The sequence below is a fragment of the Hemiscyllium ocellatum genome, chromosome 13, assembly GCF_020745735.1.
Source record: "Hemiscyllium ocellatum isolate sHemOce1 chromosome 13, sHemOce1.pat.X.cur, whole genome shotgun sequence".
NCBI lineage: Eukaryota > Metazoa > Chordata > Chondrichthyes > Orectolobiformes > Hemiscylliidae > Hemiscyllium > Hemiscyllium ocellatum.
In genome coordinates, this window is record NC_083413.1 from 29,331,203 (window position 1) to 29,346,707 (window position 15,505).

Here is a 15,505-nt window from a genome sequence, read left to right on the forward strand (position 1 = left end):
TCTTTTATTACATTTCAATCATCTTAGTGGCCTTGTTAGTCAAGGACAGTATAATGGTGGCTGAAAGAACTTTTGACGAGGACTTGTCAACTGAGGTAGTGTGGCTGAAGTTAAAATCAGGAGAGGAGAGGTCACACTGCTTGGAGTTTTTTTTTGGCCTCCGCAGAGTTCCAGGGAGGTGGAGAAGAGGATTGGCAAAATTATTTTGGGTAGGAGTGAAAGGAACAGTGTGGTCATTATGGGGTCTTTAACTTCCCCAAATTGACTGGAAATGCTATAACTCTAATACGTCGGATAGATCAGTTTTTGTCCAACGTCTACAGGAAGGCTTCCTGACACATTATGTCGAAGGGCCGACAAGACGGGAGGCCACACTGGATCTGGTGCTTGGTAATGAATCAAGTGTTTGATTTAGTTGTAGGTGAGCACTTTGGAGAGAGTGACCATAATTCAGTTACGTTTAGTTTAGCGATGGAAAGGGATAGGTACATGCCATAGGTCAAGAGTTATCAGTGGGCAAGGGCAATTATAATGCGATTAGGCAAGAATTAGGATGCATAGAATGGGGTAAAAAAATGCAGGGGATGCAGAAAATGGAAATGTGGAGCCGGTTTAAGGAACAGATATTGCATGTCCTTGATAGGTATGTCCCTGTCAGGCAGGAAGGAAGTAATAAGGTAGGAGAACCGTGGTTTACTACAGAAATTGCATCCCTTGTTAAGTGGAAGAAGGAGGCTTATGTGTTGATGAGACAACATGGTTCAGATGAGGCAATGGCAGTTACAGATCAGCTAGGAAGGATTTAAGGAGAGAGTTAAGAAGAGCAAGCGGGGACATGAGCAGTCTTTAGCAAATAGAATAAAGGAGAACCCTAAAGCTTTGTGAGGAATAAAAGGATGACTAGGGTAGGAATAGGGCCAGTCAAAGACAGAACTGGGAAGTTGAGTGTGGACCCTGTGGAGATTGGAGGGGTGCTAAACGAACATTTCTCATTGGTTTTCACTCAGGAAAGGGAGAATATTATAGAGGAGGAGAATGAGATACGAGATATTAGACTAGAAAGGATCGATGTTAGTTACGAAGAGATGTTATGAATTCTAGAAGGAGTGAAAGTAGACAAGTCCTCTGGGCCAGATGGGATTTATCTGCGGATTCTTTGGGAAGCTAGGGAGGAGATAGCAAAGCCTTTGGCTTTGATCTTTGAGTTGTCATTGTCTACAAGTTTAGTACCAGTGGAGTGGAAGATTGCAAATGTTGCGCCCTTGTTCAAGAAGGGCATTAGCGATGACCCAAGTAATTATAGATCAGTGAGCCTTACTTCTGTTGTAGGAAAGGATAATAAGAGATAAGATTTATAATCATCTAGCAAGAAACAATTTTGATTTCGGATAGTCAACATGGTTTCATCAAGGGCAGGTCATGTCTTACAAACCTCATTGAGTTTTTTGAGAAGGTGACGAAGCATGTAGATGAGGGTAGGGCAGTTGAGGTGGTATACATGGACTTCAGTAAAACCTTTGATAAGTTTCCACATAGTAGGCTGTTGGAGAAAATACAGAGGCATGGAATTGAGGGTGATTTAGCAGTTTGAATTAGAAATTGGCTTTCTGAAAGAAGACAACGGGTGGTGGTTGATGGAAAATATTCAGCCTAGAGTCCGGTCACTGGTGGTGTGCCACAATGGTCTGTTCTGGGACCACTGCTGTTTGTCATTTTTAAAAATGACTTAGATGCAGGCATAGGTGGATGGATTACTAAATTTGTAGATGACACTAACGTCGGTAGAGTAGTTGACAGTTTGGAAGAATGTTACAGGTTGTAGGGGGACTTGGGTAAACCGCAGAATTGGGCTGAGAGGTGGCAAATGGTGTTCAATGCAGCTAACTGTGAGGTAATTCACTTTGTGAAGAATAACAGAAAGGCAGAGTACTGGGTCAATGGAAAGATTCTTGGTTGTGTGGATGTCCAGAGTGATCTTGGATCCATGTACATAGATCCCTGAAAATTGCCACCCAGGTTGATAGTGCTGTTAAGAAGGCATAGGGTGTGCTGGTTTAACTGGTAGAGGGACTGAGTTCCGGAGCTGTAATATCATACTGCTACAAAACGCTAACGCGGCTGCACTTAGAATATTGTGTACGGTTCTGCTCGCCATATTTCGGGAAGGATGTGGAAGCAATGGAAAAGGTGCAGAGGAGATTTACCAGGATATTGCCTGGTTTGGAGGGAAGGTCTTATGAGGAAAGGCTGTGAGACTTGGGTCTATTCTCATTGGAAAGAAGAAGGCTAAGAAGGGATTTGATAGAGACATACAAGATGATCAGAGGATTGGATAGGGTAGACAGTGAAAGTCTTTTTCCTAGGATGATGATGTCAGCTTGTACAAGGGAGCATAGCTACAAAATGAGGGGTGATAGATTTAAGACAGATGTCAGAGTCAGGTTCTTTACTCAGAGAGTGGTCAGGGTGTGGAATGCCCTGCCTGCCAATGTAGTTAACTCTGCCACAATAGGGAGATTTAAACAATCCTTGGATAAGCACATGGATGATGATGGGATCGTGTAGGGGGACGGACTTAAATTAGTTCACAGGTCAGCGCAACATTGAGGGCCAAAGGACCTGTCCTGCGCTGTATTGTTCTATGTCCTTTGTTCTACATTCTATCTTCTGAAAAGAAGAGACACAAATATCATTCGTTATATTTCCTTGTACATAAAAACATTAGTTAAGTAGAACAAATATTTTAAAAATAATTCCTTTTAGAAATCCATACTGATTGACCCTGTTTAGAACATGCCTTTCTAAGTGTTCACTAACTGCTTCATATATTATAGCCCAGAATAATCGTAACTTAAAATTATTTGGCCGATAATTTATTTGTTTATTCCTTTTTCTGTTCTTCCTTTTCTGCAACAGGAGTTTAACACTTGTTCATGTTGGATCAATACAGAAAGTATTAACTAGCTGTTTTTAATTCTCTGATCTTTTAGGAGAATGCACACACTGATTGGACATCGAGGAGAGATCAGCAGTGCACAGTTTAATTGGGATTGTACACTCATTGCTACTGGATCAATGGACAAAACCTGCACAGTAAGATACTCACTAAATGATCCTCACAGCTTTATGAAGGAAATGACACTGGTTTCAGACTGTGGATCTGAATTTAATTTTCAATTTAAAAGTTTGTCTCATTTTTAAAATTAATATAATGAAATTAAAAATAAATCGTATAGCCATCTGATTTTGCCAACTGCAACTTGCCACCACTGGCTAGTTTCCTCCATTGTCTCTAATTTACCATGCTGCATTTCCTACACCAATTATTGGAAACCAGGCATTTCTTCTATTAAATATTGGAAAGTTTGCAGCTCTATTCTTTGTTCCTCAGCATCAACTCAGCTTCTTTAGCCATTGATTTACTAATTGCTCCTCTTTATTTTCTGAGGTTGGAACTGACAATTCACAACCTCAATATATTCTATTTGACCCTGAGCTGAACTTCCGACTCCATTAGCAAGTCTTACTTTGTAGTATTATTCCTTGTTCTGATCGTTTTCTACTCAATCTGGTATTCAGGCCTTGTTTAAGCCCACCTTTGACAGTTCTAATCTTTTCCTGGCTAGTCTCCCATCTCTGTAAATTTGATGTTATCTACATCTTGCCAATATCAGGGTCTCACACCAAATCCCATCCAGTCACCACTCATCATCCCTGTTCTTGCTGATATACATGGTTTCCATTCCAACAATGTATCATCTTTAAAAATCTCATCTTTATATTTAAATTCCTCAGTGACCTTGCCTGTTCTTACTTTTGTAATCTCTTCTAGTCCTACAATCTTCTGATTATTCCTGCAAATCCTGCATATCCTCAATTTTTACCTTTTCCCCATTAGTCACTGTTACTTCAGTTAAGCTCAAGAATTCCCCTCCCAACTCTTTTCACTTGATTATTCCATTAGGTCTATTCTGTTAGGTCGTTGCATAGAATCTATGTCTTTGACCAGTCTTTAAGTCACTTGTCTGGGTAACCATTTTTGTGCCTCTCTGTTAAATTTAATTTGGTGATAATCCCGTGATGGGCTTTGGGAAGGTTTTACTACGTTAATGCTGCTTTATAAAAACAAGTTTCGGTTGTTAAAGGTATTTCCTATCATTTAATTTCTGCCATTTTATTTGATTAATAATTTCTCTTAAACCGTAAGTATTAGAAACTACAGGTTAAGTATGTTAGCTATTGGCACAGCAGATTCCTGCCAATTTACTGTATCATATGGTTCATATCCGCAGTTTTCTCTTGTGGTGACATCTGACATTGATTAGTGTGTTGTACATGGGATTAGCAAGAATATACAAGAAGTTTTCATGCAGACTCTTGTACACCTTCCAGCAGTATTGCTGGAACCTAGAGTGTAGGTTGCTAGTTTTCTGAGAGAATGGTGTGTATCAAATGAAAACTGAGGATAAGAAAAGTGTAAATTCTGAACCCTGCATCATAATGTTACTGTGGTCCTATGTTTTTGCATTATCATGAAGTAATTTTTTGATGGTAGTCAGGGAAAGAAGAAATTGTCCCATATATCATAGTATAGAACTGTTAGAGGTAGAAATTGGATCTTGTTCTGTTTTGGAGAAAGTGAGGACTGCAGATGCTGGGGATCACAGCTTAAAAATGTGTTGCTGGAAAAGCGCAGCAGGTTAGGCAGCATCAAAGGAGAAGGAGAATCGATGTCTCGGGCATAAGCCAATGTCGATTCTCCTTCTCCTTTGATGTTGCCTGACCTGCTGCGCTTTTCCAGCAACACATTTTTAAACTCTTGTTCTGTTTTCCAAGAGTAAGGTGATTGCCATGAGTCCTGATTTAGGCATCCATTTGCCTTCCTTGCAGTTCACCTGAAATAATACTGATCAGAAATTTGATTGAACCATTTGTCATGTGGTGAGAGTGGCTACTGAACAGGCATTAGACCTTTGAATGTGCTATTGAAGGGTCTAGCACAGGCTTCTTTTCCTGAAATGAACTGACCTGAACAGTATCGTTGACGGCCCTGCTCCAGTCATGTTTCTTGGCGTGGAAATAGTATAGTTAATGTTGACCCACCACCCTATCTTCTGAAATTTCAGTTTCAAGCCATTTTATGTACCTGCCGGTGCATTGGCAAAACCTTTGAGCAGATTAACTGCCTGCTCCATCAGTTGAAATGCAGAACAAGAAATTTTGTATTTCTTTCATTAAACAAGCATTCAGCAATTAATTAATTTGATTCATGACTGTTGATTATTCTCTAGCTTTGGGATGCTGTCAGTGGAAAATGTGTGGCAACATTGTCTGGACATGAAGATGAAGTACTGGATGTTTGCTTTGATTACACAGGGCAGCTTATAGCGACTGCATCAGCCGATGGTAGGTACACTAAAGTTGGATTCATAAAGGAAAAAGTGTGTTCATTATACTTATTTTGTGTGTTGGTGTGTCATGCCCCTTTTTCAGTGGAATATAATCACTTAGACTGTGTAACAAATTTTATAAGGTAGAATGCAGGAGATGATGTGATATATTTGATACCGGATTATAATGTAAAAGCCCATCCTGCTTTTCTGAGGAAAAGCTGCATTGTGGATGTCAGCTTGCATTGCTCGCTTGGAGCCCTCCGTTGCCTAAGGCACACTCAATTACATTCCCTCTGTTCTCTTGAACACGAATTGGCACTATCTTGACTCAGCAACGTAACCAACAAGTGATGTCAGGATTTCAATTTAGGTAAAGCCCCATCCTGGTTATGCCTACATGTTCACTCTTGAGAAAAGAGTATGTGAGTACGCAGCAGCGTTATTGAAAGGGCCAGGCACCTTGATTGAAAAAATATTCCAAAAATGTAGTTTCATTGCAAAGTATCTGAAAGTACTCTGGTGTTTTTTAGGGGTGCTTGGGTGAATTTTTCATTGAATATTACTGCATCCTCATTGATGACAAAAGATTAGGTTGTCTGTCCACATAAAAGTATGGGAGCAGTTGTGACAATGCCTTTGAATCTGCAGCATGACAAAGAATGCATGGAATAGAAATTTGGATGAGAGAGAGCAAACTCAAGCTTATTATTGGTTTCTGATGTAATCCCTATCTGTTTCTAAAAGCCAGATGAAGCCTGGGAGCAGCTAATACTTTGACTTAATCTTTGGTAGATAATTATGAATTTTGTCATAATCTAATTTGCAATTAATGATAAGAAATGTTCTTGCTTTTATTGCATTTGTTTTTATACATTTATGCTATTTGTCCAGAGAATTCATAAAGCTAAATATGTTCACTCTTTACTTGAAGGTACTGCGAGAGTTTATAGTGCAGCAAGTCGCAAATGTATGGCGAAGCTAGAAGGTCATGAAGGGGAAATCTCCAAGGTAAGTTTAAGAAAACTGGCTGAAGAATTATTCCATAAAAGATAAGGTTATAAGTGTAATTTGCCTTGTGCCGAAAACTGGCAGAACAATTGCTTCAAACATTGGCTCATTAAGACAAATTTACCTTCAGGCTTCATGTTGCTCATGTCTGCAAATGGAGTGACGCTTAAATTCATCCAACGCAAATATGGATAAGCTCTTACATAGAGCTAGCAATTCAGTCTAGTCTTGGGGTGTGCTCAGACGCAGCAACAAACCAGAAGCGTTTTGGTGGGCCACAGAAGTGCATTCCTGTTTCTCCAAATTGTTGAGTCTCCTCCACTGGTTTTTTTGAGGATGGAAGTTTGGGCCACTCAATTTCATACAATGATGCAGGCAGACATGGGTGCAGGGAGGAATACATCTGCTGGAGAATAAAATGCCGAAGGAGGTTTAATGACCTGAACGAAGCAGGAATGGTGAGTGGCAACACTCAAGTATGCCCTGATCTTCATCTTCTCACAATCCCTCTTATTCTGCTTTCAAGCCAACTTCAGCACATCACTCTTTGTATTAACTTATTTTGTATGCACAGCCTGCCCTCCCTACTAAGACACTTCTTGCATCCACATATGACCATGCACCATAGCTACTAATCATCATTTTGATATAGTACTATGTATATCTCTCAAAGCGATCCTCCACAAATGTTGGCTATCCACCTTCTCAAAAATTTTACATGCTTATAGGTCTCTTCTTCCTTGCCATAGAAGAGAGCGCAGAAACCAGGGAAAAGCAGGTAAATGGAAATGGCTGCCCAGTCATCTCCGTAATAACAACAATGGAGGAACAGGTGCTGAAGACAAGGCAAAATTTGGAATGACTAACACTAGAAATGGGATCTCCCATTTAACCAGTGATAAAATTGAATAACAACCACATGGCATGCAACACCTACTCAATGTGACTTTATATCAGAAGCCATTGAAATGTGATGTGTGCAATTATTAATTATCACCCTCTTACCTCTGACAATACAATTATGTTCTTTACCTTCCATGGCTGTTCAGCGTCCCATAAAAGGTGGTACTTGAAGAGGGTGAAGAATCTTCAGAGATATTCACTCAGGCTGAGGATTGAAACTTTGCACACTGCTCACCAGCTTATACACACATTTCAGTGGAAGCACAAGACATTTTGTTAGCAATATATCCTTTAAGCATATAGCCAAACCAGACATTCCCATGAAGGCTGAGAACAAGTCAGTCCTTTTAAGTTACCACATGTACACAGTTGGACAAAAATATTATTAGGACCTTAGCTTTATAGGCAGCGTACAACAAAAAAAAGGGAGTGTTGATTGCTGGGAACTCACAGGGTATCTCTCACATCACAAGTGAGCAGGAGCAAGTGGTAAAAACAAGGCTAATGAGGATTCCAATTGAAAGGCACAGGATGCTCAAGTTCTATTCTGTGAATGCAAAGGCTAATCCACGGCACTGTTGGTGGAGAGGAAATCTCTGGAGCAACATTGAGACAGTAGTGAGGTTTTGATAAAGTGTCTAGCTGTAGTCAGCAAGATTGGAGATGTATTGGAAGAGTCTGTCTTTAGTATGAACGCCATGGTGTTTGTACTGATATCTACATGCATGGAAAGATTGATAGCTTTCATGGAGGATCAATCCAACATTCAGCCAAATGTATGCTGGTCAGTGGACTCCACATTTAATTTGTCACATTAATCAGGGTTGACGAAGACTTAAACTTGCCTATTCAACAAAATGCTCACCAGTTCATTGTTAGAGGAAAGGTGAAAGAGGTCTATGGGAGGAAAAATAAAGGGAGTAACATTAACATAGGAACTTTGCTCAATTGCTGCCTTACATTGCTCATTTTGACTGTTACGTACTGACTCCTACACAGATGACTATGGCTGACCCTGCAAATCCAAGGCTGGATGTAGTTAGAAATTGTTGGCAGGGCTCCATAGCTAATAGGACATCAACCATGAGCATTGATCAGTCACAGCAAGGAAATGAGAGCCTGGCTCGACCTCTGCTGAAGTCACATGTATAACACCACATGCAATAGTTGAGAAAGGAATAAAAGGGATTGTAGTTGCACAGGTATATTTACATTAGTGTTTAATACAATGCTAATACCAATTTTCTGCTCATTTTGATTAGTTCACTTCCCCAAATTGCCCATTTTCTCATACTTACTAGAACAAACTCTGTCTTGTGAAGAGTTAAAGATGAACAATGGGTAATTTCGAATGGGACTAATTGTTGATTGTGGAACTGCTTTGCACAAGAGGTGGGAGGTGGTGAAGTGGGTTCAGAGTGGAGTATGAAGGTGGCTGGAGTGCTTTGATTGCGATAGTCCTGTAGAGCTAGACAGTATGGCAAATGCAAGCACCCACTTATTCTGGCTGGAAAGAGCAGTTGAGAATTTTGTATAGGTCCTGTCAAACATTGATCATCACCATATTGTGAGACTGAAAATATAACATGCAGATTTCTGCAAGGAGACAGAGGCAAGAAAAAAATGAAATGTGGTGTTGACTTTGACCGGCCCTAGTTTTGCATGACATTCTGATCCACTTAACTGGAGATTTTGTTCCAGGAGACTGCAAATGTCTGTGATCACCTGAAAGAAAACTCTGATTCTCCTGACGCACTGCTGCTCAATCAGTCGTTGGGTTGCTGCTGGCTTCTCAGTCTTTTCTCAACATTAAAGTTAGAAATCACACAACACCAGGTTATAGTCCAACAAGTTTAATTAGAAGCACTAGCTTTCAGAGCACTGCTCCTTCATCAGGTAGTTGTGGAGGACACTATTGTCAGACAGAATTTATAGCAAAAGTTTACAGTGTGATGTAACTGAAATTATACATTGAAAAATACCTTGATTGTTTGTTGAGTCTTTCATCTGTGCGAATACCATGATAGTTTCACTTCTTTCATGTGTAAAGCACAAAACATTTTTTTAAAAAAGTTACATTCTCAGGTTAACTGTAACAATTGGTGTTAGCCAGACAATATGTTGAAGGCTAACACCAATTGTTACTGTTAACCTGAGAATGTAACTTCTAAAAAAATGTTTTGTGATTTACACACGAAAGAAGTGAAACTATCATGGTATTCACACAGATCAAAGACTCAACAAACAATCAAGGTATTTTTCAATGTATAATTTCAGTTACATCACACTGTAAACTTTTGCTATAAATTATGTGTCTTACAATAGTGTCCTCCACGACCACCTGATGAAGGAGCGGCGCTCCGAAAGCTAGTGCTTCCAATTAAACCTTTTGGATTATAACCTGGTGTTGTGCGATTTTTAACTTTGTACACCCCAGTCCAACACTGGCATCTCCAAATCATTTCCACAACGTAATATCAATACTGTTAACCATACATAACCCACTCATCTTTTACATTAAAATTCTTCCCATTGTCTCATTTACAATACTAAAGAAAACAAGATTATTTATGAAACAGCAGCAGTTAATTAATGGTGATGAAATAATGTCATGAAGTGGAATAACAATGAAAACAATGTTTATAGGTATTGCATGGTATGACTATTACTTATAACTTTTCTCATTCTTGCAGCCATGTGTGTATCAGTGTCATAGGTTGGTGGCACAAGTAAAGATATTACGGCCAGTGAACGTAGGATAATGATTTCAGTTAACACCATTATCCTCAAGATAACTGTTTCCCATATGTTGTTTGTTCAATATTTCTGCACAGTTGCCTCGAAGCTTTAGAGCTGTTTAACTTTGAAATGTTTGAAGTAGTTCTTAATCCGATATAAATCTTTATTTCAGCATTAATAAATGAGTGTAAATGTCACGACTGAGTAATGGTGACGTTTACATTTTTTTTATCTCTCTAAAAATCCCAGGGAAGATTTTCTTTCAATTTATTGCAATTCTTTGAGGAGGTAACATGCAGTATAGATAAAGGGATCCATTATATGTAATATATTTTGATTTCTAAATAGTGTTTGACAAGGTAGTGCACACAGATTAATATATGAATGGTGATAGTTTGTAAAGGAGGAGGTGTAACAAGACCTGCATGTCCTTGTACACCAGTCATACATGCAGCAGATGATGAAGAAGGAAACGGGTATGTTGGCCTTCAAAGTGAGAGGATTTGTGTACAGGAGCAGGAGCTGCAATTGTCCAGAACTTTGGTGAAACCACACCTGGAGTGTTTTGTGCAGTTTTGGTCTCCTTATCTGAGGAAGGGTGTTCTGGCTATGGAGGGAATGCAAAAAAGGTTAACCGGACTGATTCATGAAACGGCAGGACTGACCTGTGAAGAAGGATGTATTTGTTCGGACTACATTCACTGGAGTTTAGAAGATTGAAGGGGAATCTCATAGAAGGCTTCAGTAGGACTAGACAGGTGAAATGCAAGGATGTACCTAATGACTATGGGGACCAGAATTAGGTGTCACAGTTTAAGGCAATGGGATAGACCATCTAGAACTGACATGAGGAAAACCTATTGGAAGGATGTTGTGAAATTTGAAACGGTTCAGAAAAGTTTTCAAGGATGTTGCCAGGGTTGGAGGATTTGAGCTACATTGAGAGTTTTAATAGGCTGGGGCTGTTTTCCCTGGAGTGTCAGAGACTGTGGGGTGACCTTAAAGAGGTTTATAAAATCACGAGGGGCGTGGATAGGGTAAAGAGACAAGGTCTTTCCATGGGGTGGGGGAGTCCAGAACTACAGGGTGTAGGTTTAGGGTGAAAGGGAAAAGATATAAAAGAGAGCTAAGAGGCAACTTATCCATACAGAGGAAGATTCGTGTAAGGAGTGAGCTGCAGAGGAAGATGTACAGCACGGAAACAGACATTTCCGTCAACCTCATCCATGTCAACCAGATATTCCAACCCAATCTAGTCCCACCTGCCAGCACCTGGCCCATATCCCTCCAAATCCTTCCTATTCATATACCCATTCAGATGCCTTTTAAATGTTGCAGTTGTACCAGCCTCCACCACATCCTCTGGCAGCTCATTCTATACGTGTACCATCCTCTGAGTGAAAAAGCTGCCTTTTAGGTCTCTTTTATATCCTTTCCCTCTCCCCCTAAACCTGTGCCCTCTAGTTCTGGATTCCCCCACACCAGGGAATAGACTTAACAATTTATCCTATCCATGCCCCTCATGATTTTATAAACCTCTATAAGGTCACTCCTCACCCTCTGACGCTCCAGGGAAAACGGCCCCAGCATATTCAACCTCTCCCTATAGCTAAAATCCTCCAATCCTGGCAACATCCTTGTAAATCTTTTCTGAACCCTTTCAAGTTTCACAACGTCTTTCCGATAGGAAGGAGACCAGAATTGCATGCAATATTCCAACAGTGGGTAAAAACAAGGACTGTAGATGCTGGAAACCAGAGTCTAGATTAGAGTGGTGCTGGAAAAGCACAGCAGTTCAGGCAGCATCCGAGGAGCAGTAAAATTGACGTTTTGGGCAAAAGCCCTTCATCAGGAATACAGGCAGAGAGCCTGAAGGGTGGAGAGATAAGTGAGAGGAGGGTGGGGTGGGGAGAAAGTAGCATAGAGTACAATAGGTGAGTGGGGGAAGGGATGAAGGTGATAGGTCGGGGGGGGGAGGGTGGAGTGGATAGGTGGAAAAGAAGATAGGCTGGTAGGACAAGTCATGGGACAGTGCTGAGCTGGAAGTTTGGAACTGGGGTGAGGTGGGGAAAGGGGAAATGTTGAAGTCTACATTGATGTCCTGTGGTTGAAGTATTCCAAGGCGGAAGATGAAGTGTTCTTCCTCCATGCATCTGGTGGTGAGGGAGCGGCGGTGAAGGAGGCCCAGGACATTCATGTCCTCGGCAGAGTGGGAGGGGGAGTTGAAATGTTGGGCCACAGGGCGGTGTGTTTGATTGGTGCGGGTGTCCCAGAGATGTTCCCTAAAGCGCTCTGCTAGTTTGCGTCCAGTCTCCCCAATGCAGAGGAGACCGCATCTGGGGCAACGGATACAATAAATGATATTAGTGGATGTGCAGGTAAAACTTTGATGGATGTGGAAGGCTCCTTTAGGGCCTTGGATGGAGGTGAGGGAGGAGGTGTGGGTGCACATTTTGCAATTCCCACGGTGGCAGGGGAAGGTGCCAGGACGGGAGGGTGGGTTGTTGGGGGACATGGACCTGACCAGGTAGTCACGGAGGGTCTTTGCAGAAGGTGGAAAGGGGTGGGGAGGTATTCCAACAGTGGCCTAACCAATGACCTGTACCGCCGTAACATGACCTCCCAACTCCTGTACTCAATACTCTGACCAATAAATGAAAGCATACCAAATGCCTTCTTCACTATTCTATCTACCTGCAACTCCACTTTCAAGGAGCTATGAACCTGCACCCCCAAGGTCTCTTTGTTCAGCAACACTCCCTAGAGCCTTACTATTAAGTATATAAGTCCTGCTAAAATTTGCTTTTCCAAAATGCAGCACCTCGCATTTGTCTGAATTAAACTCCATCTGCTACTTCTCAGCCCATTGGCCCATTTGATCAAGATCCCGTTGTAATCTGAGGTAAACTTCTTCACTGTCCACTGCACCTCCAATTTTGGTGTCATCTGCAAACTTACTAACTGTACCTCTTATGCTTGCATCCAAATCATTTATGGAAATGACAAAAAGTAGTAGACCCTGCACCACTCCTTGTGGCACTCCACTGGTCACAGGCCTCCGGTCTGAAAAACAACCCTCCACCACCCTCTGTCTTCTACCTTTGTGCCAGTTCTGTATCCAGATGACTTGTTCTCCCTGTATTCCATGAGATCTAACCTTGCTCACCAGTCTCCAATGGGGAACCTTGTCAAATGCCTGACTGAAGTCCATATAGATCACATCTACCGCTCTGCCCTCATCAATCCTCTTTGTTACTTCATCAAAAAACTCAATCAAGTTTGTGAAACATGATTTCCCACACATTAAGCCATGTTGACTATTCCTAACCACTCCTTGCCTTTCCAAATGCATGTACCTCCTGTCCCTCAAGATTCCCTCCAAAACATGCCCACCACCGACATCAGGCTCACTGGTCTATAGTTCCCTGGCTTGTCCTTACTACCTTTCTTAAACAATGTCCTGAAAGATCAAATGTGCTGCTCTATTTTCTATGTTTCTATAAAAGCTCATAGGTTTGGGGTAATACATTAACATGGACAAAGTTTGGATGAAGGTTTGTTTTGTCTCAGGGTAGTGAATCTGTGGAATTCTATCCCACAGAGGGATGTGGAGGTTGGATTGTTAAGTATACTCAAAACTAATAGAGACAGATTTTTAATCAGTAAGGGAATCAAGGATTATCGGATTAAGCAGCGCTCTTTCTAATTTTCTCCCCAGCTGCATGACAGGACTTCCAGAACCTAAAGTCAATGTCATGATCCATGTGGAACCTTGAAGTAAGCAAGTGCTCAGTTTAGGGGGAACATAGAGGGTAAGGCAGGGATTATGTGGCATACACAGCAACACTTGTTGCTTGGGAAAAAAAAATAACTCCAAGAAATCCACTTGGAGTCTTCACAAACCAAGCCAAGCAGCATGATTAAAAAAAAACATGATTGACTTGATGACATTTGTATTTTAACTGTAAAAATGCCATTGTTAATCTAGAGTCTTTTTGGCAATGTTAGTATTTGCAGTCACATGGATGCAATATTGTTCTAACGTTGCAGTGCTTTTGTCAGATTTGTTTCAATCCTCAGGGCAGTCGCATTCTTACTGGCAGTTCTGATAAGACATCCAGGCTCTGGGATCCTCGCACAGGCCAGTGCCTTCAGGTGTTAGAAGGTCATACTGATGAAATTTTTTCATGTGCTTTTAACTATGAAGGGAATGCCATCATCACAGGTATTATATGAAAGGATAATTGAATAATATTAATGTTAATTTCTTTGCCGTCATGATAATAAAAGCAAATTTAATAGTAACTTTCAAAAGGAAAGTGAATATATACTTCGAAAGAAAACCTTGCAAGCTATGGGATCAGATCAGGGAAGTAAATTGATAGCTGTTCCAAAATGTTAGCCCAGGCACAATGGGCTGAATAGTCTCTATATGCTGGATGATTCCAAGAATGTCTTTTTTTTTTCTGCTCCTTCCTATGCCCCTAGAAAGCACAACAAGGTTCTTTCCTAATTAATGGTGCAGGAAAGTTTGAACTGTACGTCTTTATTGATCCACTAATATGTCCTACATTTCAAAAGTGACTACATGTCAAAAGTATTTCATTAGTTTTGAGGTATCTAGTTGTCATGAAAAGTGTTGTAGAAATGCAGGTTTTTCATTTTCTTTTTTACCTGAACTTGATCAGTAGTGGAAAGACAGGTCCTTTACATTGAGCCAGTTGAGACAAGCAAACTATTCAATTCTCTATTAGATTGCATCCTTCAAATCACCGCCTAATATGGATAAAATATTTATTTTAAATATTGTCTCATTTGGTGTAAATTTGGTTTTTATTGTTCTTGATTCAGGGTCACCAGCCTGGTCTGTGAGCTGAATAGACCAGTGTTCACTTACAGTATTCAACTTGTATATAAGATTAATTAGTACAAGTTCAAAAAATAAATAATTTATTTAAGAATACATTTGATTTCCACTATAATTCTTAAATGTTTTTTAAATCATTTGGCTTTTTTTGCTGGAGGAAAAATGATTTTATTCTTTTTGTTGTAATACAGGAAGCAAGGATAACACTTGCAGAATATGGCGGTGAATAAAGATGGAGTCATGAAAGCTAACTTTGTAAATTCACACCGATAAACATCGAAGACTGCTGTTATGTTGTTCTAAAGTAGAGTCTATACTATTTCAGACATTCATCGTCTCAAAGGACTTCTATAAAAATATCAAAGCAACATGTTCAGTTTCTTTGTTGTGTAAAATGTTATTGCAAAGTAGTACCAAATAAGATACGTCAGCTCAGCAGAGAATCCTCTTTGATAAAGTATGAGCTGCACTTCTAACTGCAACAAAGCTCTAAAACCACAACAATTTGTTTTTTTTTTCCTTTTTACCAAGGTTCGTTAGAATTTAAAGCTTTAATGTGGTTAATACATGTTTTAACAGTTCTGAAATTTGCAAA

The 15,505-nt window shown here is 40.3% G+C and overlaps 1 protein-coding gene across 1 annotated transcript in view; it reads left to right on the top strand.

The window, feature by feature from the left end:
• daw1 (dynein assembly factor with WDR repeat domains 1) overlaps positions 1-15,136 on the top strand; it is a 55,580-nt gene extending 40,444 nt beyond the window's left edge. Inside the window, exons 9-13 of the mRNA XM_060834098.1 lie at positions 2,991-3,093; positions 5,292-5,406; positions 6,325-6,401; positions 14,106-14,268; positions 15,102-15,136. Of these exons, the coding sequence (XP_060690081.1) occupies positions 2,991-3,093; positions 5,292-5,406; positions 6,325-6,401; positions 14,106-14,268; positions 15,102-15,136 (493 nt within the window). The remainder of the gene's footprint in view (positions 1-2,990; positions 3,094-5,291; positions 5,407-6,324; positions 6,402-14,105; positions 14,269-15,101) is intronic.
• Positions 15,137-15,505: the final 369 nt, after the last annotated feature.